At 31.9% G+C, this 23,666-nt stretch overlaps 2 protein-coding genes and 1 pseudogene across 3 annotated transcripts; all 3 read right to left on the bottom strand.

Annotated features, from left to right (window-relative positions):
- Positions 1-5,176: 5,176 nt before the first annotated feature.
- LOC120115751 lies at positions 5,177-16,505 on the bottom strand (annotated as a pseudogene).
- A 282-nt stretch (positions 16,506-16,787) lies between these two features.
- Positions 16,788-18,133, bottom strand: LOC120115750 (replication protein A 70 kDa DNA-binding subunit B-like). The gene is made up of 5 exons (XM_039136363.1): positions 17,989-18,133; positions 17,690-17,900; positions 17,411-17,588; positions 17,034-17,304; positions 16,788-16,936 (listed from the first exon to the last, which is right to left on the bottom strand). Exons 2-5 carry the CDS (start codon positions 17,785-17,787, stop codon positions 16,788-16,790), a joined length of 696 nt encoding a protein of 231 aa, XP_038992294.1. The 5' UTR covers positions 17,788-17,900; positions 17,989-18,133.
- A 603-nt stretch (positions 18,134-18,736) lies between these two features.
- Positions 18,737-20,672, bottom strand: LOC120115736. 2 transcript variants are annotated; one of them, XM_039136352.1, is made up of 3 exons: positions 20,450-20,672; positions 20,065-20,167; positions 18,737-19,142 (listed from the first exon to the last, which is right to left on the bottom strand). In XM_039136352.1, the coding sequence occupies exons 2-3, from the start codon at positions 20,164-20,166 to the stop codon at positions 18,936-18,938; spliced, it is 309 nt and encodes a 102-aa protein (XP_038992283.1). In that variant the 5' UTR covers position 20,167; positions 20,450-20,672; the 3' UTR covers positions 18,737-18,935. The 2 variants fall into 2 exon arrangements, with proteins under 2 accessions (XP_038992283.1, XP_038992284.1); XM_039136353.1 differs by having other exon boundaries at positions 20,065-20,158.
- Positions 20,673-23,666: the final 2,994 nt, after the last annotated feature.

Genomic DNA, 23,666 nt, shown 5'->3' with positions numbered 1-23,666 from the left:
CCGATACTGTTCTTACAGTATCGATACTATATGAACAGTACTGATAAAGTTCATATGGTACCGATACCAAAGGTAAGAGAAGTATCGATACTCTCTAGGTAGTATCGATATTACCATCTTGCTCAAATTTCAGAATGCAAAATAGGAATCAATACCCAAAGGGGTATCGATACTACTTTACATAGTAGTATTGATATCATCATCACAATATTGATATCGTCAGGCCCAACGGCTAGTAACAGCTAGTTTTATTTAAAAATATTAAAGGAAGTACCGATACTCCCTGTCCTGTGCAGTTTATTTTTGAAGAGAAAACATCCCCAAACATCTAGAAATCATCCCCAACGGCTAGAAATGACCACAAACACATTCCAATATATAAATACAAGATCAAGACACTTGAAGAAGCATAAGAACACCTATCCAAGTATTCAAACACAAGAGAAGATATTTGTTGGGATTTGATAGTTTAACAAGATTTTCACTATTTATTTTTATTCTCTTGTAAATAGTTATGTTTTTGTGATCTTTAATTTGTAAACACCTTTCTTTTTAGAGGTTTCTTTGTTTACATCTTTTTCCTATTGTAAAAGGTGTTTTTGTTCTATCTTAGCCAATTGAAAAGATAGGGAGTTGTAAATGTTACTCTTGATTCTTGAAAAAGAAAGAACAAATTAGTGGATTTGTTGGAAAATCTTAAGTGAGGAGCTTAGGTAGTGGATGTAGAATTCATTAAGGGAATTGAATCACTATAAATCTCTATGCATTATTTTTCTACCCCTTTAAATATCCATACTCTCTAAATTTATCAAAAAAGTCAATTCACCCCATCTTGGCAATATTTTCGATTGTCATTTGAGTTTTATAAATCCTAACAATGTCTATTTGAATCAAGTGTTCACTAAATTTTAACTGAGTCAAACTCGAGTAGCTTACAATCTATCTCATCTCATTTACAGCCTAGGTTAGATACGCAATTCATAAAAATAACATTTAAATTAAACTACAATATATAATGTTTGGAAAATGTTAGAATAGATGTCGTACATTAATATCCACCACTAACTTTATAGGGTAAAATGTATGAATAGACATTAAACTATTTCTAAATGATATTTTAGACATCAAACTTTTAAAAGTTACATAATAGGCATTCAACTTGAGTTCTATTACAAAATTGGCACAACACCATTATTTGCCATTAAAGATGTGGTGTGCCGCACGAACCTCAATCACCTCAGTAGTAAAGAAATTATTGTTATTTCTTGAGATCTCAGTTTGAGCACCAAGAATGTCATGGATATGAGTGTTTAATATCAAAAGTTTGAGAGTTATCTTTGAACATATATTACCTTGTACTTACCCCATTAAAAATGGATTTTGACCCTTCAATTGTAACTAAAAAATTATTTTACTATTAATTTTAATTAAAAAGAATTTATGTTAGGTTCTGTTGAGTTAATCGATTCATGGAATCGGCCAAAAGGGGGGTGAATTGACAATTAAAATTTTGGTGGAAGCTTTTGCAGAAAATTGAAAGTAATTACACAGTGATTTAGAGTGGTTTGACTTTCTCAACCAAAGTCTACGTCCACAACCTTAGCTATCCACACTAAGGATTTTCCAAAAAATTCACTAATTTGTTCTTTCTTTTGAGGCCAAAGAGATAACCTTACAACTCCCTCAAGAATATACCCCAATTCTTGAGAACACTCTTTCTTAAAGAGAATATTACAAATTTGCAAACTTAATGAAAAACCTCACAAGGTAAATGTGTTTGCACAATTCTAGAACAAAAGAAAGAACACGCAAGAATAAATACAATTGAGTACAAGTAGTGTTCTTGAAAGCAAAATGAATATTGAATGAAAAATAAGCTTGAAATGCTCAAACTTGAGGTTTGATGCTTTCTCTTTGATTCTCTCTTAATTCTTGATTCTTGTTGTTTCTTGTTGTTGATAAATGGCTTCTAAGCTTGTTTAAATACTCATTCAATTGATTCTGAACGTTGGGGATGATTAGTGGAGTCAATAGAGTCGTTTAAGTGTGAAAACAATTAATAAAATCAGTTGGGAGCTTCAGGACCGGAGAAATTTATTAATTTAGAGATAAATTAATAATTATTAATTTAAAGAGTTTTTAAGTAATTATACTGTACATACCAAACAAAAAGGCAAATTAGTCTATGCCTCTTAGAATTACGTTGCAAGAGATGAGTTAAATTAATAATGAGCTCCAAATAGACTTGAACTTTAAAGGAAAATAGACAACTATTGAATCATATTTTAATAGAGTGTAATATATTTTTTTTCAGTTTCTATGAAATATTAATTTATGATTTTTTTGGGACCGAAAATTATAAAGGGATCTCACGAAAAATTATTATCTTATTATTTTATCGAGTTTTTCAATTTTTTACATTGGCCCAAGTCGGGACCGGACAAATTTATTATTTTAGAGAGTTTATTAATTTACCGAGCATTAATTTAAAGAGTTTTTACTGTATCTGTATTGAGCATATACCCAATCTGACACTCACTCGAATTCAAGCAACACGAGGGGGTTTGAAAGCTTTTCTATGATGATAAGCTAAAAGCTTTAACAGATATCCTTTTCTAGGAAATGGATTTCAAACATTCTGACAACACTGACCCAAGAAAATTTGAATGTCATTTGATATCCCTTGAACATTCTCTGAAATATGCTACGAGATTATATAACAGGGGAAGAGGCCTATGAAAGGCTTGATGAGTATATGTCATTTGAGTATAGTCAATTTGCATGAACGTTTGGGAATGAGCAGCATATAAGCTGTATCATTTAAATACCTTCCCTTTTCCTATCTGAAGATGTTTAGAACCAACCTTTTGTAGAGCTTCCCTGTTCCAATTTTCATTGTAATGGCATCCATCATCCAGAATTTCGATTTATATTGGCATGTAGCGAGAGTGACCAAATATCTGTGGCGAGCTTATGGCAGCATTATGAGATCATATTGCACTAAAACCATCATGAACACATTTAAATGACTTCATATTTAAGATGTCTACTGTTTGTGATATACTTTATCTCGGAAGGAATATTCATTTTATTTAATTACTTGATCATTCTTAACTATTCAAGACCAGAATTGTTTATTGATTTACAAGCCACATCAATGAGAATAGATTCCTTTACATCTGAAATGTGCATGTTAGTCTATATAGCCTAACTGTATTCATAGAGAAAAGAGTGCACTCTAAAGTAGTGGACTTTGATCATGCTTTACAAAAGTTCTCTTCACATACAATCATGTTTCTCTTATATTATTGCATTTCCTTTTATGTATTGATTATCTAATTCCATTTGCCAACTGAAAAACAATGTATGTTTTTATCCCCCTTTTTTTGTTAGAAACTGCTGTGATCTACTGGATTATTTGCCGGATCGATTCTTTTAATGCGCAATTACGGCGATCTTATGGCTGTATAAGGAATTAGATTGACTAAGAGTTTCCGAGGTCTCATATGTGGTTACTCCAATGGCACACTGTAGTTTTATCCGTTAAAGCAGTTTGGAAATGTATGCATTTGATACTTTTGTGCATCAAGTTAGGGAACTATATACTCAATGATGATTTTCAAATAATGGTAGTACTTTCATGTAGTTTCCTCATTTATGCTTCTAAATATTGTGGAATTTGAACGAAATGCACCCATTCCCATCATTTCTGAAAGTATTTTAGTTTATTTGTTTTAGAGCTTTGAGGCATGTACTTAGTTTTAAAAAGCGTGCCTAGGTGTGCTGGGTGCCGGAAAAATTGCCTCCGGCAGCACAGGCGAGGCGGTGAATGGCGGGCGCACGCTGCCTTTGCTTTTAGCGCTTATCAAGAATTAGTGCTTTTCCAGAACTGCGCCTTTGGGGGAGGGGAAAATTAATTAAAAAAGGCAGTCTCTGCCTCTCCCGTCATCACAGCGCAGCCACCCCGTTACCGTCACATGCTGTCAGTCGCCAACTGTCAACCACCAGGTCATCTTTCTTCTCCGTCACACACTCTCACTGTGTTTTCTCTTTGTTTTTATTCATTTCTGTCAACCTGCATAACCCTATCGATTTTCTCTAAGAAATGCAAAAAAAAAAAAAAAAACAGAAAAAAAAAACAGAAAAAAGAGTTGATTATTTTCCCCAAATTATGCAGATATAGCAGTGAATTGGTAATACTTAATTTATTATCTTTTATCTATATTTATTGAATTTAATTTATATTTTTTTAAACAGCAGTAATTGATTAATATTGAATATTTTAATATCGATCATTTTATTTTGAGTAGAAAATGTTATATAATTGATTTAAAGATTTTTAGTACAGAAGTGTTCCTCGTCTATAAGAGGCGCAAGCCTTCGTCTTGCGTCTAGAGTCGACTCTAGAGACTCTTTATGTCTCGATACTCCTTGCTCCATTTAAAACTAAGGGCTTCTATGGCAATGCCTCGTCTAAAGTATCGGTGTTTCTAAAGTACTTGCTTTGGCCCACAATATGATTTTGCCTCAAAACAAACATCCCCATGCCACTTGCTTGGCAAGTGCATCTGGCTCCAGATGAATCATACTTGTTTCAACAGAAAAACAACCACGAGAATGAGGAAGAAACCTCAAACTATTCGGCCATTGATGCATGGAAAAAAAGGCTCTAAAGAATAGGGTCTTTTGCTTTGCTATGGAGGCTTTTGATGGGATGCTTGCGTTTTCCCAAAGATGGACCTAGAGGAGAAAAGGTGAGGGCGATTGTCCTGTAAAAATTTTAAGTTCTTATATATTTTAAATATTTTCTTTTAAAAATATGTTTTCGTTTCGCTAAAATTTTATAAGTTCGCCCTTATAAAATAAAATCATGTGTTCGTCCCTGCCTTTCTCATCTTAGGGACATTGAGCTGCTGCGTAGTTTTGCTTAACCGAGCTGACTAAAGGCCACAGGGGAGGTTTAAACTTAAAAAGCTATATCTACTCGTTAATCAATTGTCAGTGTCACCATGTCAATGGAAATTTTCACAAGAAAATACCAACACAGATAATTAGAGAACTTAGGGCTCATTACAAAAGAAAACTAATCCTAATTTGTTTCATGAATAGCATAAGATAGATCCAAACTGAATTCATACAAGTTTAATTTATAACCCCTATTGAATCCATCATTTACAAACATAAACGGAAATAAATTTAACTACTGACAATTTGTCATCTTCTTGATATCTTCAAACAAAAACTTTGATTCTTCAGCGAAGTTAATCGGAGCAACGGCCCTGACAGTTATCCTCTGCCTCTTCTCATTGTCATACTCATTTTAAGCCACACTAACTCGAAAGAGATGAGGAAACCAAGTAGCTTCCTTCAACTTTTGTTGGTATCCATCAACATCTCCTTGCTGAAAATAGCAATGAACCATGTCAATATTCTACATCTTAAACATGAACATATGCCATATACAACAACAAACTCATCAGCAGAGAAATGCTTACCTCTGACTTCAGTTTATCATGTTCCTCAGCTGAGCATCCAATAATGTTCTCTGCTTCTTCATTGAAGGCTGAAACCCTGGCTTCACCTCTTGCATCAGAGATCTTTGACACCATTATGTATCTAAGAAATGCCAAAAAGGAAACGTTAGAAATGTCAGCTAAATAACTTAACAGTAATTTCAAAGTATTCCAACATCTCACCTTGAATTGCACTCTTCATCATTTTTCTGGCATCCTTCACACCAATAGCCAGACCCAACAGCTTCAGTTACTTTCTTGTAGCATGTTTTGCAAGCACACTACATTGCCAGCTCAGGCTTGATTAAGCTAACAAATGCTTTTATGCTGAAAAATACAGGCTGCCCATGAAACATATTTGACTATCAGAAGTGATATTATTTTCAATTACAAGGAAATGTCATATATATTACTTTTATAACAACACATTTTAATCGACAATCCCTGTAATACCCCAAAAATTTAGATAATGACCAAAATGAAAATTTTGAAAATTTGATGATCAAAGTCGAAAATTGGGAAAAAGTTTAGGGAATTAAGTGATAATTTCCTAAAAAGAATTTTTTCCATAAATAAATGGTTTACTCTTGAGAGTGAAGTTTTATAGAAATCATAATTTTGGATTTGGAATTTTTAGTAAAGAAAAAAACTAGAAAATGTTAAAGTCGATAAGGAATCGGTAATTCGGATCGAGTTTGAATTTTACGAAAATTTGAAGAATGTTATAATATGTTTGGAAATATTATTTTAATATTTTGGATCAGAGAAATTTGGTTTGGAAATATGCAATTTTTCAGATTTAATCGAAACAGTGGAATTTAGTGACTAAAATGCAATTTTTGAAAATTCAAGGTGAATTTCGGAAATAAAAGTCAAAATAATTCATGTTTGACTTTGTAATATGATAATGATCAGATGGCTTGATTTTATGGTGATTATGGAGATTCATTAAGCGCTAAAATAGAAATTCTTATGGAATGGAATAAAAAATTCCATTAAGATATTATATTAGCATGTGATAAATATAATTAATATTAGAATAACAATATTGGGGGAACATTTCAGCTTCTTCTTCCTCCAAGGGTCGACACTTTCAAGCAAGAAAGGTAAGCATTTTTAGTTTGAATTTTGAAGCTATTTATTGAGAATTTGAGTCGGTGTGGTTAGGAAAAATGTTCTACGTTCAATTCTCTACATTTGACATGAATATTACTAGGGTTTCATGTTCAAGTTCATCTTGAGTTGATGAAGGGAATTTTGATTCTTGTATTTTATGGGTTTTGAAGAGTTAAGTGATTTTAAAGAATTGGTTGTAAGAATTGATGAAGAACCTAAGAATGAAGTTAAAGAAAACAGTTTGGATTTTGAATCTGGCAGTAGGTTCGAAAATTCACCATAAATTGTACAGAATGAATTAGAATGAGTTCTTTATATGGATAGATTTGTATTCGAGTCTAGTTTTCAATGGCAGAAACGGAATTGAATTCCAGTGTGTATATCAATACAGAGTTTTGATTCTTTGAAGGTAGTGCTAATTGTCTGAATATGGAAAATTGATGGGTTGTTGTATAAGTGTTGTATAATTGATATACTATGCTGGAAAATATTGTTTTGGAATTAAAATGAGAGTTATATGTGATATATGAATGTTTTGGAAGTTTGAAAAGATTTGTGGTTTATTTACAACATTTGTAGAGTTGGGGTACTTAAAGATAATTATGCCTTTGTAAAGCATTTGAATGATAGTAATTTCAATGCTGGAATTTTTGATAGTAAGAATCTAAGTGATAAAATGTTGAAGGACTATTTTGTGTAAATTGAAAAAATTGATTCCAATGTTAAAGGAATTATTAAGAGAAAATATTTTGATAGATAATGAGTTTCAAATATATTATGGAGTTATTATGGGATATGTTTATGTTAGTACAATACTAAGATATGTATCGTTATGAATTGATGATTTATACAGATTGTTATTGATTTGTAATCGAAGCAAATCAAATATAAAAGGGCTTATGGTGGACAATATTGAGGCTTATATATTTTGAAAGACATAAAGTGTCAAGGTGAGTGCAATACATGCATGAAATTATACATGGATGTTTTATACATCATCAGGAAGACTTGCGATAAGTCGACCTTATTTATATCGGCATGATTTTATATCATTTTTTCTAAATTAACATTGATATGTCAGAGTATGAAATTAAAATGCATTGATCACTGATTTTTGCATATGATTTTTACCATGAATGTTATTTCGGGTATCAACTGCCCCATTGTTAAATATTGATAATATACTTTGCCATGGATGGATCAAATAAAATAGACTGTATGCCCAAGTAAGTCATTGAGGGACAGGGTATAGTTGGCATGCCATAGAGTCCAACAGCAGGTTGCATATTCGGGAATACACTATAGAATACCTAGTGTATATGGTGGGTACGACCTTATGTGCCATACGGGACTATACTTAAGGATACCTAGTACAGATGGTGGACACGACCTTATGTGTCATACTCAGGATAGCACTATGGTGCTTATATTTGACTCGTGTACCCAGGGTCCTCAGGGTTGTATATTGGGCTATTGTCTATTGTTTATGGGTATTTTCTATGGTATATGGTTATGGAATAATGACAAGTATATTGATAAAATAAGCTTATGAGCTTATGGAATTTAAATGGTAGGTATTTTGGTAAAATAAGCTTACGAGCTTATGGGATAAATGGTAAGGGATTTTATTTTAATTTGATTATGGTAAAATATTGGTTATGTTAGTAAAATGATTTTATGGAAACTCAATTTTTGACATTGAAAATCATGCATGAATTGTATTGCACTGTTAAATGTTTTAATTGCCTCACTAAGTTTATACTTGGCGTGTGATGATTTTCACGTGTAAGTAAAAAGCCAATAGTGGATTAAAGAGTTCAAAGTGACATCAAACATCGAGAGGTATATTTCAATATCAGTAAGACATCCTACTATGGAATTTGATTTTAGATAGTGGCATGTAATTTGAAATTGTTCAATTTATTTATTGAATAAATTTTGGAAATTTTTATAGTGATGAAAGGTTAATTTTTTATGAATTTATATATATTTTCGGAAGTTATTGTAGCAGTTACTGTAGTAGTACTGTAACCACGGTTTTAAGCAAAATTTTCCAGAATGATTTTGGGGTACCGATTCCCCTACTGTTCATCGCATTGTACATTATTCACTGTTCACGGGCATTGTTCACCATTCATTTAAAAAAATCTTTTGAATTAAATTGGTTACAACGAAACATAATTTATATGATATGATATTTTTATAATATCATTTACCATTTTAAGAAAATAAATTTTAAATCGCTTTTGAATTGGAAAATGGTTTTAATAATTCGGGTGACATCTATAATCTGTATATGTATAATTATACGGGTTATGGGTGTTACATTTATTGGCATCAGAGCTACAGGTTTAGCTGATTCTAGGACTAAACCGAGGTTATTTTTGAGTTAAAAAGTGTATACATGCCACTAGGATGTTAAAAGTTACTAATAGTTGTATATATACTGGGATGATGCTTATTGGGAGTAAAGTTGCTCTTTACTAATGTATGATGAATCTGAATATGTTTAGATGTCGGAAATGAAAGACAAAGGTAAGAAATTTGAAAATGTTGAAAAGAATGTTGAGATTGAAATCAACCAAAAAAAAGGTTCGACATGACTTTTGTAAAACACCTTAGAAGGGTGGATGTTATAAAGGATTTTTATCCATTTTGTGGAAGAAATGCCCCAGTTTTTAATGAAGATTCTGAATTAGAAGAATCGATTAAATATTTGAACGACTTACAAGAAAAGTTGAATCGGATGAGGATCTAGAGGAGATTTTTTAATCTAGTGATTATTCTGAGGTTTCTCCAGGTAAGCTTAAATAAGTGAGAAATATTTAAGCTAAGTATTAAATTGTTTAAATCATTGTTGATTTGAGTAAGAGAAATTGAATAAGCGGTAATAAGTTGTCCGCTAAAAGTTTAAAGAAAGCTGAGTTATTAGTGAATCAAATGGTTATAAGTTGGATTGGGAATAAATATCAAGTCCATAAAATTGGATAGAGTTACCTTGCGAGGATAAATATGCAGAAATGGATTGTCTAACCATTTCATGCTGTAATGAAAATATTATTTAGATTGAGATGGATTCTCAAGAACTTGTAAAGTGTCAGGTTCGTAGTGAGAGGAAAAATAGTAAATTTGCTTAATAGTGTGATTTTAGCATTAACTGCTATGAAGTTATTGCTACAAATTTATCAAGTTTTCTTATTGAACGATGTGAACATTGAAACTTTCATTTAAGATTGAAAATGTTTCAACTGTTCGAAAATATTATTTTTGGATCTGAAAAAGTTATACAGATTTCCTTAAGAATGAAATAAGGAATTTCAAAGTAGAAATATTCCGTTCTACTTGATATTGAGTATTATTATGGTGGAAGACCCATAGGTCACGGTCATGATACAAGTGTTAGACGGACAAATAGTAAATGTCCAATAAAGATTCAGTAGCTTATGTTATTGATGAATCTGATGGGATTATCATTAACGAGTTTTAGATCATTTTGATCATGATTTTGTTGTCTCTACATTAAGGTTGGGTTAATGGTCGCAAGAAGCGATTAATTTAGAAAAATACAGAGAAATTAAATTTTTTTAATGATTGATGAAAAAGTGAAATCATCATTAAGTGATATCAGCAATGATTGCGATTAAGATGATGTAAAAAGGATGTATAACTTTCTAGCTAAGGTGATAGATACTAAAGTATCTGAAGTAAGATCATATGATATTTCCATAACTTGGGAATCTCCATAAGTCTTTTTAGATTTATTAATTGGGTTACTCCAGATTGAGAGGTGGAAATTTAATATTAATGGTTATCAAGGCATTGATCTTGTATTTATGGGTTCATATCGAATGATTTCGATTGAGCTAAGAGAATAAAGAACCAATTGTAAGATCTTCTAAATCGAGGATTCTTTAGACCGAATATTTTACCTTGGGGTAAACCGGTGTTGTTTTAAAAAAATTTGATATATGCGATTGTGCATATATTATCGATAGTTAAACATAGTAACTATCAAGAACAAATACCCTATGTTGAGGATTTATGACTTGTTTGATCAGCTTAAAAGGAGCAACAATGTTCTCTAAAATTGATATTCGAATGGAATATCATCAGTTAAAGATTAAAGAGGAAGATGTTCCAAAGATAGTTTTCAGAATACAGTTTGGTTTGAAAAATGCTCTAGCAACATTCATGGATTTGATGAATCGAGTATTTCAATTTTTCTTGGATTAATTTGAGGTGGTCTGTATTGATGACATTCGGGTATACTCGAATACAAAGATAGAGCATGATGTTCATATTCGAAATTGTGCTTGAGATAATTAAGGGTAAAAAGTTATATGCAAAAATGTCAATGTGTGAGTTTTGGCTATCAGAAATTGCTTTTCTTGGTTATGTTGTCTCAACAGAAAGTAAATTTTTTTTCAAACAATATTGGAGTGAAAACCTCCAAAGAATGTTCAGAGGTCTGAAGTTTTTGGGACTTGCTGGTTATTATCGAAGGTTTGTGAATTTTTTTTTCGATGATTTTTTCTCCTTTGACCAAGCTCTTGAGAAAAGATGGTTTATTTGCTTGGATTGAGAAATGTCAAGAGAGTTTTAAAGGTTTAAAGAATATTTTAAACGGAAGCACCAGTGTTGGTACAACCAGAATTGGACAAAGAGTATGTGTGTATAGTGATACATCTCATAATGGTTTGGGTTGTGTACTTATGCAAAAAGGTAAGGTTGTAGCCTATGTTTTGCGACAATTAAAGATGTATGAGAGGAATTATCCTACTCATGATCTTGAGTTAGCATCGGTTGTTTTTTCTCTAAAGATTTGGCGTCGTTGTTTGTATGGTGAGGGATGCCACATCTATATGGATCATAAGAGTTTGAAATATTTGTTGACTCAAAAAGAGCTCAATCTGAGACAACGAAGATGGATAGAACTTTTAAAGGACTATAATTTGATCATTGATTATCATTCAGGTAAGACAAATGTTGTAGCAAATGCATTTAGTCGGAAAACTTTTGTAGCTTTGCGAGCTATGGATGTGCAACTATTGTTGAATCAAAATGGCGCACTATTGGATGAATTAAAAGTAAAACCAATGTTTTTAAATAGAATAATAGAGCTACAAAAGGAAAATGGTAGATGCTTGGAAAAGATATTCTTTTTAAAGTACATTATAGTCCATTGACTATGCATACAAGTGGGAACAAAATGTATCAGGATGTAAAGAGTCATTATGGATTTTGTTACTAGACTATCTTTGACATCAAATAAAAAGGATTCCATTTAGGTGATAGTGATTGGTTAACTAAATCAGCACATTTCATTCCGATGTGAATGAACTATGCATTGGATAAATATGCAGCTTTATATATATCAAAGAGATAGTTCAGCTACATGGAATGCCAATATTAATTATATCTGACAGGGATCCAAGGTTCACTTTAAGATTTTGGAAATATTTGCATAAAGTTTTGGGTACTTGATTGAATTTCAGTACGATATTTCATCCACATACGGATGGTAAGTTAAAAAGTACTATTTAGATATTAGAAGATATGCCGAGAGCATGTGTGATTGATTCCAAGGAATCATGGGAAAAATATTTAATTTTAGTAGAATTTTTCTACAATGACGGTTATCAATTGAGTAACAAGATGGCTCAGTATGAAATTGTATATGGGAGAAAATGTCGAACACCATGGAATGGGTTCGAGTTAAAAGATCGAAATCTTGTTGACCAAGATTTTTATTGAAATAGGTTGAGGATGAAATAAAGATTATCTCAAGATGATATTTGATCGGCAAAAGTCCTATGCAGACTTGAAGTTAAAAGAGATTGAATTTTATGAAGGTGATAAAGTTTTTCTTAAAGTATCGCCTTGGAAAACAAAATTTTGTGTTTCGAGAGCATAGAAAAACTAAGTATAAGATTTATTGGACCTTATGAGATATTAAAAAGAGAGTTGGACTGATGACTTATCAGTTAGCATTAATTATGGAGGTAATTGAGATACAGAGTTGGACAAAGTACACAATGTTTTTCATGTGTTGATGCTTATAAAGTATCGAATGGATCTTTCACATGTCATTGCATCAGACGAAAATTAAGATCCGATCAGATTTGACTTATAAAGAAGAACTAGTTCGGATATTAGCTCGAGAAATTAAAGAACTGCATAACAAGATGATTTCTCTAGTCAAAGTGATTTAGAAAAATCCTAATGACGAGGACGTTACTTGGGGAAAAAGAGGATGATATAAAGAAATAATATCTACATATCTTCATATAAGGTTGAAGATTTGGATTAAATAGTTTCCAAATCTAATGATTTGCATAATCTTCACAAAATTTCCAAATTAAGGAGGAAAAATCGGAATTCAAGAAGTTGGCAAGACTAGAAGAGATTTTGCATAAGGCGAGAGTATGTCTTACCAGTCAGTACAACCTTAAATTAAGGTTATGAATTTTCAAGGGAAAAAGGAAGTTAGTGTTTTCATAGAAAGTTTTAAAATTCGAGGACGAATTTTCTTAAGTAGTGGAGAATTGTAATACCCCAAAAATTTAGATAATGACCAAAATAAAAATTTTGAAAATTTGATGATCAAAGTAGAAAATTGGGAAAAAGTTTAAGGAATTAAGTGATAATTTCCTAAAAAGAATTTTTTTCCATAAATAAATGGTTTACTCTTTAGAGTGGAGTTTATAGAAATCATAATTTTGGATTTGGAATTTTTAGTAAAGAAAAAAACTAGAAAAGGTTAAATCTGATAAGGAATCGGTAAATCGGATCAAGTTGGAATTTTACAAAAATTTGAAGAATGTTATAATATGGTTGAAAATATTATTTTAATATTTTGGATTAGAGAAATTTGGTTTGAAAATATGCAATTTTTCAGATTTAATCGAAACAGTGGAATTTAGTGACTAAAATTCTTATGTGAAAATTCAAGGTAATTTTAGAAATAAAAGTCAAAATAATTCATGTTTGACTTTGTAATATGATAATGATCAGATGACTTGGTTTAATGGTGATTATGGAGATTCATTAAGGGCAAAAATGGAAATTCTTATGGAATGTAATAAAAAATTCCATTAGGATATTATATTAGCATGTGATAGATATAATTAATATTAGAATAACAATATTGGGGGAACATTTCAACTTCTTCTTCCTCCAAGGGCCGACACTTTCAAGCAAGAAAGGTAAGCATTTTTAGTTTGACTTTTGAAGCTATTTCTTGAGAATTTGAGTCGGTGTGGTTAGGAAAAATGTTCTACGTTCAATTCTCTACATTTTGACATGAATATTACTAGGGTTTCATGTTCAAGTTCATCTTGAGTTGATGAAGGGGATTTTGATTCTTGTGTTTTATGGGTTTTGAAGAGTTAAGTGATTTTAAAGAATTGGTTGTAAGAATTGATGAAGAACCTAAAAATGAAGTTAAAGAAAACAATTTGGATTTTGAATCTGGCAGTAGGTTCGAAAATTCACCATAAATTGTACAGAATGAATTAGAATGAGTTCTTTATATGGATAGATTCGTATTCGAGTCTAGTTTTCAATTGAAGAAACGGAATTGAATTCCAGTATGTATATCAATACAGAGTATTGATTCTTTGAAGGTAGTGCGAATTGTCTGAATATGGAAAATTGATGGGTTGTTGTATATGTGTTGTATAATTGATATACTATGCTGGAAAATATTATTTTGGAATTAAAATAAGAGTTATATGTGATATATGACTGTTTTGGAAGTTTGAAAAGATTTGTGGTTTATTTACAACATTTGTAGAGTTGGGGTACTTAAAGATAATTATGCCTTTGTAAAGCATTTGAATGATAGTAATTTCAATGCTGTAATTTTTGATATTAAGAATCTAAGTGATAAAATAGTGAATGACCATTTTGTGTAAATTGGAAAAATTGATTCCAATGTTAAAGGAATTATTAAGAGATAAATATTTTGATAGATAATGAGTTTCAAATATATTATGGAGTTATTATGGGATATGTTTATGTTAGTACAATACTAACATATGTATCATTATGAATTGATGATTTATACAGATTGTGATTGATTTGTAATCGAAACAAATCAAATATAAAAGGGCTTATGATGGACAATAGTGAGGCTTATATATTTTGAAAGACATAAAGTGTCAAGGTGAGTGCAATACATGCATGAAATTATACATGGATGTTTTATACATCATCAGGAAGACTTGCGATAAGTCGACCTTGTTTATATCGACATGATTTTATATCATTTTTTATAATTTGACATTGATATGTCAGAGTATGAAATTAAAATGCATTGATCACTGATTTTTGCATATGATTTTTTACCATGAATGTTATTTCAGGTATCAACTGCCCAATTGTTAAATATTGATAATATACTTTTCCATGGATGGATCAAATAAAATAGACTGTATGCCCAAATAAGTCATTGAGGGACATGGTGTAGTTGGCATGCCATAGAGTCCAGCAGCAGGCTGAATATTCGAGAATACACTAAAGGATACCTAGTGTATATGGTGGGTACGACCTTATGTGCCATACGAGACTATACTTAAGGATACCTAGTACAGAGGGTGGACAAGACCTTATGTGTCATACTCGGGATGGCACTACGGTGCTTATATTTGACTCGTGTACCCAGGGTCCTCAGGGTTGTATTTTGGGCTATTGCCTATTGTTTATGGGTATTTTCTATGGCATATGGTTATGGAATAATGGCAAGTATATTGATAAAATAAGCTTATGAGCTTATGAAATTTAAATGGTAGGTATTTTGGTAAAATAAGCTTACGAGTTTATGCGATAAATGGTAAGGGATTTTATATTAATTTGATCATGGTAAAATATTGGTTATATTAGTAAAATGATTTTATGGAAACTCGATTTTTTACATTGAAAATCATGCATGAATTGTATTGCATTGTTAAATGTTTTAATTGCCTCACTAAGTTTATACTTAGCGTGTGATGATTTTCACGCGTAGGTAAAAATCCAATAGTGGATTAAAGAGTTCAAAGTGACATCAAGCATCGCGAGAGGTATATTTCAATATCAGTAAGACATCCTACAATGAAATTTGATTTTAGATAGTGACATGTAATTTGAAATTGTTCAATTTATTTGTTGAATAAATTTTGGAAATTTTTATAGTGATGAAAGGTTAATTTTTATGAATTTATATGTATTTTCGGAAGTTACTGTTGCAGTTACTGTAGTAGTACTGTAGCATGAACAGTAACCACGGTTTTAAACAAATTTTTCTAGAATGATTTTGGGCTACCGATTCCCCTACTGTTCATCGCCAATGTACACTATTCACTGTTTACGGGTATTGTTCACCATTCATTTAAAAAAATCTTTTGAATTAAATTGGTTATAACGAAACATAATTTATATGATATGATATTTTTATAATATCATTTACCATTTTAAGAAAATAAATTTTAAATCGCTTTTGAATTGGAAAATGATTTTAATAATTCGGGTGACATCTATAATCTGTATAGGTATAATTATACGGTTTATGGGTGTTACAATCCCACTCCAAGAGGAAACAAAACCTGTAGTTGTTCATACAAATATACCTTTCCATCACCCAAGGATGGGTCACCAGTGATATGAGAAAGGGAAACCCTGTCAGTATACATAGATCTTGCTCCAGTCCTGGATGAAGGACTCAAACCCATACCAATGTTGGCCATGGAACTCACCTTCCCTTCCATATCATACCTGCATGGAAAAAAACTGTATCGGAAAATGCTACTTAAAAATGGAATAACCTGTAGTTCCTCGGCAACAATTAACTTACCAAGATCTCAACTTCTTTGCTTCTAGAATATCTGAATTAATCATCACTGTACTTTTACCCAATGTTGACAAAGATACACCTAAAACATTAAAATTGATTTCAGGATAACCATTTTATGCAAGATTTCTAGTTTTTCTGTCAGAAAGGCTCCAGCCTTAGAGTACCTTGAAAATCACCAACTTTGAGTGATTTAATTGCAACTACTGGATATGTATAAGCAAGGTCAAACAACTTCTGACCAACATCATTTGCAAGCTCATTCCACAAAGAATCCACCACTGTTTTCTTCCTGGCATCCAAAAGCGTACGACATTGGTAAATCATAATTAAAAGGGGAAAAACACATAGGAGTCTAGAAGTGGACATTTACGTTTCATCTGCAACAACCATATCTCTCTCTTTGGAATATTCTCATTCTCAATCTTCCTTTTAATATTTGATACAGGAGTGACACTTTGAACAACTCCGATAATATCTGGAATTCAACGTAATAAAAGAAAAAAAAAAAAGAATCCAAGGCATTGAAGGACTAAAATACATCATGTTCTAAATTTCTAGGAATGAGTACTTACCAACAAGCTCCCATCCATTAACATCAGGGCCTAATTGATCAATAGGGACAAAGTTGAGTTTAGCTTCTGGAATAAATGTTTCTTCATCAGAAGCCTCTTCCACCACAGAATTCTCATTCAAAGTCTTTTCATAATCATTTTTAGCAGTCTTAAACTGCTTGTTAGCAACTTTTAGTGTGCCTTTTGATATGTAATAGACTTTCCCCGGTTGAAACTTCTCATAGAACTTCCTTGCAGCTTCATTAAACATTGTGGCTTGAATTTGTGTACCCTATAAAATACAAATCCTTCAATCAATTAGAACCCAATTTTCTACAAGTTATTAAAAGGTTTCTCCAGACACAGCATAAGAAGATCATAAGTTATTAGCAGCTTACATCTTCATCTGTTAACTCCACATTGAAAACACAACCTTCTCCTCTAGCATTCTTATAGGTACGCATGTTTCCCTTGCTTGTGAGACGAACTTTAATTGTCCAATTCCCTTGGTAAGGATTCAATGAAACAGGAGGATGCACTCTTGTAGTCGTTGACATCCGGGCAACTGGAGCCATACTATAAATTTAAGAACAATGTAAGACACTACTAAAGAAACAATCAAATCTTATAGATGACAATCAAGAAGAGTGCACTTTAGAAAAATTAAGGAAATTTACTTTTCTCGCTGCTCATGTACTATTTGTGCTGCAGACTTTAAAGCCACTTCTTGCTTTGGCTTCAAAAATAATACCAGCCAAATCGGGTTTAGCCTCATTTTGACTCTCACGTTCAAGTTTCGGCTTCTTTAAAACAATATCAGGTTCCTCGGTTTTGATCTCTGTCTCAAGTGCAGAAGATACTACCTCACATTTTGTCACAATTAGGTACCTGAAACCCAGTGCACGTTTCAAACATCTTGTTTAAGAAACCTTTAAACAAACAAATAAATAAACAGTGAAGGGTAATCAAAAGTTACTTCTCTGATTTGTTGGGGATATTATTGAGGGTATAATTAAGAATTTTAACGAGACCCTTGTTCTGAACACTGCCTACAAAGATCTCAGATGACATGTTTGATGGAAATATCGCTCTCAGTTTCATCTTACCATCACTTGCATTAAACCTTCAAAATCAAATATAAACCAAAATAATAATCAGTCATTCCACTTTCATTGGAAAAAGTATCATTCTTCAAACAGTAATGCACTGATGGTGTTCAGTTTGTCGCTGAACAAACAACAAAACAAGAAAAACGGCGGGAAATAAAAAAAAAACAAGTGTTCAAGCAAATAACACATATCTAAACAACACATTGAGTAAATAAATCACAGCATATCAAGAGGGTGAAGAAAATTCAATTAAGTAGCCATCGACAAGTTTATCTCAAAAACCCAAAACCTAGAATTTGCTTTACAAAAAAACAAAAAAAGTAAATTCTCAATTAAAATAAACCAGATCTAAAAAAAACTTCCGAAGTAAATATACAATAGCGCATCAGGGTGATAAATAGGGGTGGTAATAGACCAGGCCAAACTCTAGACTTTATAAGGCCTGAGCCTGGCCTACGATAAATTTTTTAGGCATGAGTTTGGCCTGTAGCCTATCAAAGGCTTTTATTTTAGCCTGGTCTAGCATGATAGCCTTTTTAAAAGCCTTCTTCAATTAAACCTTTAATATTACTTTGATAATTGTTTTTACCAAAAAAAAAATAAACACCTTCACATTAATTTTTAATCCAATCTATCAAACCAACATATTAACTATTACAAACAAAAAAATAAAGCCTACATCTCCATTCCATTTGAACAGAACTGATACATAAAATATCTACCAATAAAATTAATAGTAACGACATTTCATCATTAGTTCCTCCATATCATACACAATCACCGTAAGTATTTCAATGAAGCATGCAAGCTTTCTTCACCCACGGGAGATTTCAATTTCATCAAAATCATTCCAAACAACTGAAGTTTTTTTCCTCCTTCTCCCGACAACTGGTTCTTCATGTTCATTTTCTTGATTGTTAGCTTCTACTTGAGTTGAATCTGCAGGAACTTGTACATTCACCTCATTATCATTTGTATGAGTGGATGCTATTGGTTCACTAATTTCCAAGGGAGAAGACATCTGCTAAACATAGTAAAAATATGAATTAAAACATGACAACTTAGGAATAAGAAACTTGATAGAAATCATATATCACCAAGTAACAAAAAACCAACGTGAACATGCCTAAATCAAGACTCATAATGAAACTTGTTAAAGGAATAAGAAGATGAAAGAAACAATGGCAAGGTTCTGAAGTTTTACCTCTATCAAAGCTTTAAATGAAAAGGATACGATTTTTGTTTGCTTTGCAATTTTTGTTACTTGTGTTCTCTATTTTACTTCAACAGACGTAATAGGAAAAGGAAACGTTAAAAGGAATAGGACCTAGTGGGAGGTTTATCATTCTTCATCTTCAACGAGGTTGGTGGGTGGTTTAAAGTGCTTAATGTTTGTAGGACCTAGTGGTTAAATGCTTTAATATCTCTATTATCTATATTGCCTCTTATCGAATTTGGTGTCCAAGTGTCATTAATTCAAATGCCTAAAGTTAGATGAAAAATTAAGTCTTAAATTCATTTTCAATAATACATGCAATTATTGTTTCATTTCATCTCATAATGGGAGTTGACGTGTAACTTTATTCTCACTTATATCATTAGTTAAATCAGAAACAATTCTGTTCTATAACACTTTTTGTAATTTCAATAAGCACGATTATTGAAACCAGGCATTAACAAATATATTCCAGTGGACCAGTGGTATGTTCAGTTCAAAAAGAATTGATAATGGTCTAATGGATTGGCTATAAAAAGAGAAACAAATAACCCATTAATTTACTGACAATGATACGCTAATCGAAATAATAATTTAGTTTGGTTTATTATCTCGGTTAATGAATTTAACAACAAGAATTATTGAATTGGGTTCAGGTAAAATTTTTGAAACTATGTTTAAATTAAAAACTGCGTGAGCTTTGGCTAGGACCAATTTTTGACCATACCTTGTCGTTTCCCATGCAAGCACCCTTCCCGACAACAGCTCCCATACTTTGCTGTTCCCCACGCCACACCATGCCCGACAACAGCGCCCATCCCCTGCCCATGCTTTGGCATCATTGAACGCATGGAGAAATCAATAAAATTTCTCAGCATTTTCCATTTTTCTCTCACCGATTCAAAAAATGTAAGAGAGGCCCCCGATTCGAACTAAAAAAACAAGCGGTTGTATTCTCTCCTCATTTTTAACGCGTTATCAATATAACAAACTAAACAAAGCAAGCAAAGTTTTTCTTCTCTATTCTTTCTTACTTTCGTTCGATTCCAATTTCCAAGCAGATTTAAAAAAAAACAGAATATAGAAAGTAAGGACTAAGGAGGAGTGCTTACCTTTTGTTGGAGATTTCGTCAGCGTTGAAGTCCCCGGGTTAGCAATCGTTTGGTTCGGCTTTTCGGTTATAAGTTGAGTGAGGAAGAAGACAAAAGGGGCTAGTTGGGGTCTCGGTTTGGCCTTGATTAGGACTGGTTCGGCTCCTCGGTCGGTTCGGAATGACCAATCGAAGCAAAGAGGCCGCCGTGGCTTGAGAGTGGTCGGTCGCTGCATTTGGGTAGAAAGAAGAGAACGAAGATACCTTGGCGGCCTGGCCTTTATCTTTCCATATTTATATTTTAGTCACCAGTTTACATGTTATACCATTTTTGTTTATGATTGACTTTGGTCCGGATATGTATAATTATTTCATTTTAGTCACTACCTTGTATTTTGGTTCAATTAGTAATTTAGTATTTGCTCATTTATATTGGTACCCAAAAAACACTATAAGTATATATATATATATATATATATATATATATAGACTGGTCTATCAGACTTATAAGGTTTTTTAATAAGCCTAAGTCTGGCCTATTTAATTTAATAGGCTTTTAAAAAAGCCTGAGCCTGATTTTTTTATTAAATAGGCCAGGCCAGGCCAGACTTTATGTAGGTCAGGTCGTAAACTCCTGTAGGTCGGCCTGGTCTATTCCCACCCCTAGTGATAAATGAAGAAAATTCAAGATAGCTATTGACAAGTTGGGCGCAGAAACCCAAAACCCAGAATACATTTGACTAATGTAGACATCCATTTTCATTTGTGGCTTTTTAGTATATATAATAATATAATATAATTTTTAAAAATATTTTCGAAAAATGTATAACATATAATTTTTGAAAACATATAATATATAGTTTTTAAAAAATCAAATTTTTAAAATATATAATATGGTTTTGAAAATTTGATTTTGAAAACACATTTTCAAAAACGTATATTATATAGTTTTGAATTTTTTTTTGAAAACATATATTATATAGTTTTAAAAACATATTTTTGAAAATGTATATTATATAATTTTGAAAAACATTTTTTGATATAGTTTTGAATTTTTTTTTGAAAACATATAATATATAATTTAAAAAAAACAATTTTGAAAACATTAATATATAGTTTTTAAAATAATTTTGAAAACATATAATATATAGTTTTTAAAAACGGTTTTGAAAACATATAATATATAGTTTTTAAAATAATTTTGAAACGATTTTGAAAACGTATAATATATATTTTTTATTTTTAGTATTATATAGTTAGTAATTTATATTATTTTATTTATATTATTTTTTTATTTATTTCACTTATTTATTTTATTTTGGTTTTTAGGTCCAAATCAGAATCTGGTCTAAGGAGAAGCCCAACCGGGTAGACAGGCCTGACCCAACCAGCCAACCTAAGAAGCCCAAGCCACTCTAGGGTTTCGTCATTAAGTCCAGCGCCACACAACAGGGAACCTTCAGATCAAGGCACAAATCAACGGAAAAGATCAAAGGAAATGGGATATATGCGCAGATCATACTGGTCTGTTGGATCTGACCCAATCCAATGGCCAGGAAGGCCTCATAATATTCTAGAATACAAAATACCACAACAAGCATACGGACAGCGTGTGAGGACCACGCGCCAACGAAAGGAGCAACACAGGTTTATATGTGCTAAACTGAAGCATTTCGGTACCCAAAACATAAAAATCGGAGCAAACAAACCAATATGCCCCACGATTCCAGTAACATGCAAACCGAACCCAAAAGAACAAGCAATAAAACAAACAAGATTCATTTTCAACGGCAAATCACGATAAAACAACAAAGATCGAAACGACATGGGAAATAAATCCCTCGTAAACAATGAAATCCCAAGGATCTCAGGATCGATGGGAGAGGAACTGAACCCTAAATCACCTATAAAATCCTACAAACAAGAAGAGGAAAATACATCAGTTTTTTTAGGATGAGTTTTCGAAACACTAAGAAAAAAAAGAGTCAAGTATAATAGAAGGCCACTTAGCTTCGTGGGCATTCAAACTCTGAAAGGGATAAAAGACATTCACCAGAGCACGAACGTTCGGTTGAATCAGAAACACCACCATCGAGAGGTAAAAAGTAGAGATCTTTTTATCAGATCTACGTCGATTGGGCTTTTTTTTTGTGGTGATCGGACTTTGGTTTTATATTCACGAGGTCAGGGGAATGTTTTGAGGAATTTTTCCACTGGTTGGAGTGGCGGATCGGGCGGTGGGTGGTCGTCGGAGGTTGGCCGGTTGAGAGAGGAGTTGAGACCTTTTTGGGAGATATTTTTTGTTGTTGGAGAAATGAGGTTGAATGATATTTTTTGTGTGTTTTGGGGTATTTATAGGTGGACTAGGTCGTAATTATGAGATTCTTAAATTATTTCCGCAATCTCTGTACTTTTGATGTGTAATTCATATTGGTCACCTATATCAATTTGCCTTTGAATTTTCAATTAATTCGATTTAATCACTATTTTTAATTTATGTTTTTTACAATTTAGCCCCTTACATTTTTGTTTTTCTCTTGCAGCTTATTTTTAGCATCAATTCGATCCATGAATGTCAATTTATTCGAATTTAATCCTTTAAGTTTTTTTTTTAAATTTAATAATTTTTGTTTTTATTATGTTATTTTTTATTTACTTCCAAAATCTAACATTTCTTTCTTTTTATTTTATTTTGTTTTTCCCCTTTTTAGAAATTAACATTTTCTTCATTTTTTATTTTTTATTTATTTATTTATTTCCTTTAAAATTTTAATTTTCTTCATTTATTTATTTTATTATTCTTTCTTTTAACTTGATTTTATTTTTTTAAAACTTTTTTTAAAATTTTATTTTTATTTAATATTTATTTATTTATTATATTTTTCAATCTAACATCTTTTTGACTTTTTAGGTGAAATTTTAATCGATCAAAGGCAAGTAGTTCGAATCGAATTTTTAAATTTCAATTTAAACTTTAAGTTTCGCAATTAAGATAACCGAGAAATTAAATGGTACCGGAAGGGCAGTACAAGGGTACTAATCATTCCTTGGCGGTAACTGACTCCCAAATCCGACATATTTTTGGTAAAACGAAGATCAGGTAAGATGGTAAATTAAGGTGTCCAGTCAACCTAATTTTTCTTAAAAAATGATCAGTGGCGGCTCTAACATGTTTTATTTAAGTCGAAGCCCAATTCCAGGCCCACCAGAAAGACGGTTGCGACAGCTTGACGACTCTG

Source organism: Hibiscus syriacus, unplaced genomic scaffold (genome assembly GCF_006381635.1).
Source record: "Hibiscus syriacus cultivar Baekdansim isolate YM2019G1 unplaced genomic scaffold, ASM638163v2 tig00110271_pilon, whole genome shotgun sequence".
NCBI lineage: Eukaryota > Viridiplantae > Streptophyta > Magnoliopsida > Malvales > Malvaceae > Hibiscus > Hibiscus syriacus.
This window is presented reverse-complemented; position numbering and strand designations above follow the sequence as displayed.

Coding starts and splice junctions, on each gene's coding strand:
- LOC120115736 (XM_039136352.1), bottom strand. CDS start 20,166: ATGGGCAGGGGATGGGCGCTGTTGTCGGGCATGGTGTGGCGTGGGGAA. Junction 19,143..20,064: donor CTTGCATGGGAAACGACAAG/GTATGGTCAAAA, acceptor TATGTTTAGCAG/ATGTCTTCTCCCTTGGAAAT.
- LOC120115750 (XM_039136363.1), bottom strand. CDS start 17,787: ATGAGGCTAAACCCGATTTGGCTGGTATTATTTTTGAAGCCAAAGCAA. Junction 17,589..17,689: donor GTACATGAGCAGCGAGAAAA/GTAAATTTCCTT, acceptor TTAAATTTATAG/TATGGCTCCAGTTGCCCGGA. Junction 16,937..17,033: donor TAATGGATGGGAGCTTGTTG/GTAAGTACTCAT, acceptor GTTGAATTCCAG/ATATTATCGGAGTTGTTCAA.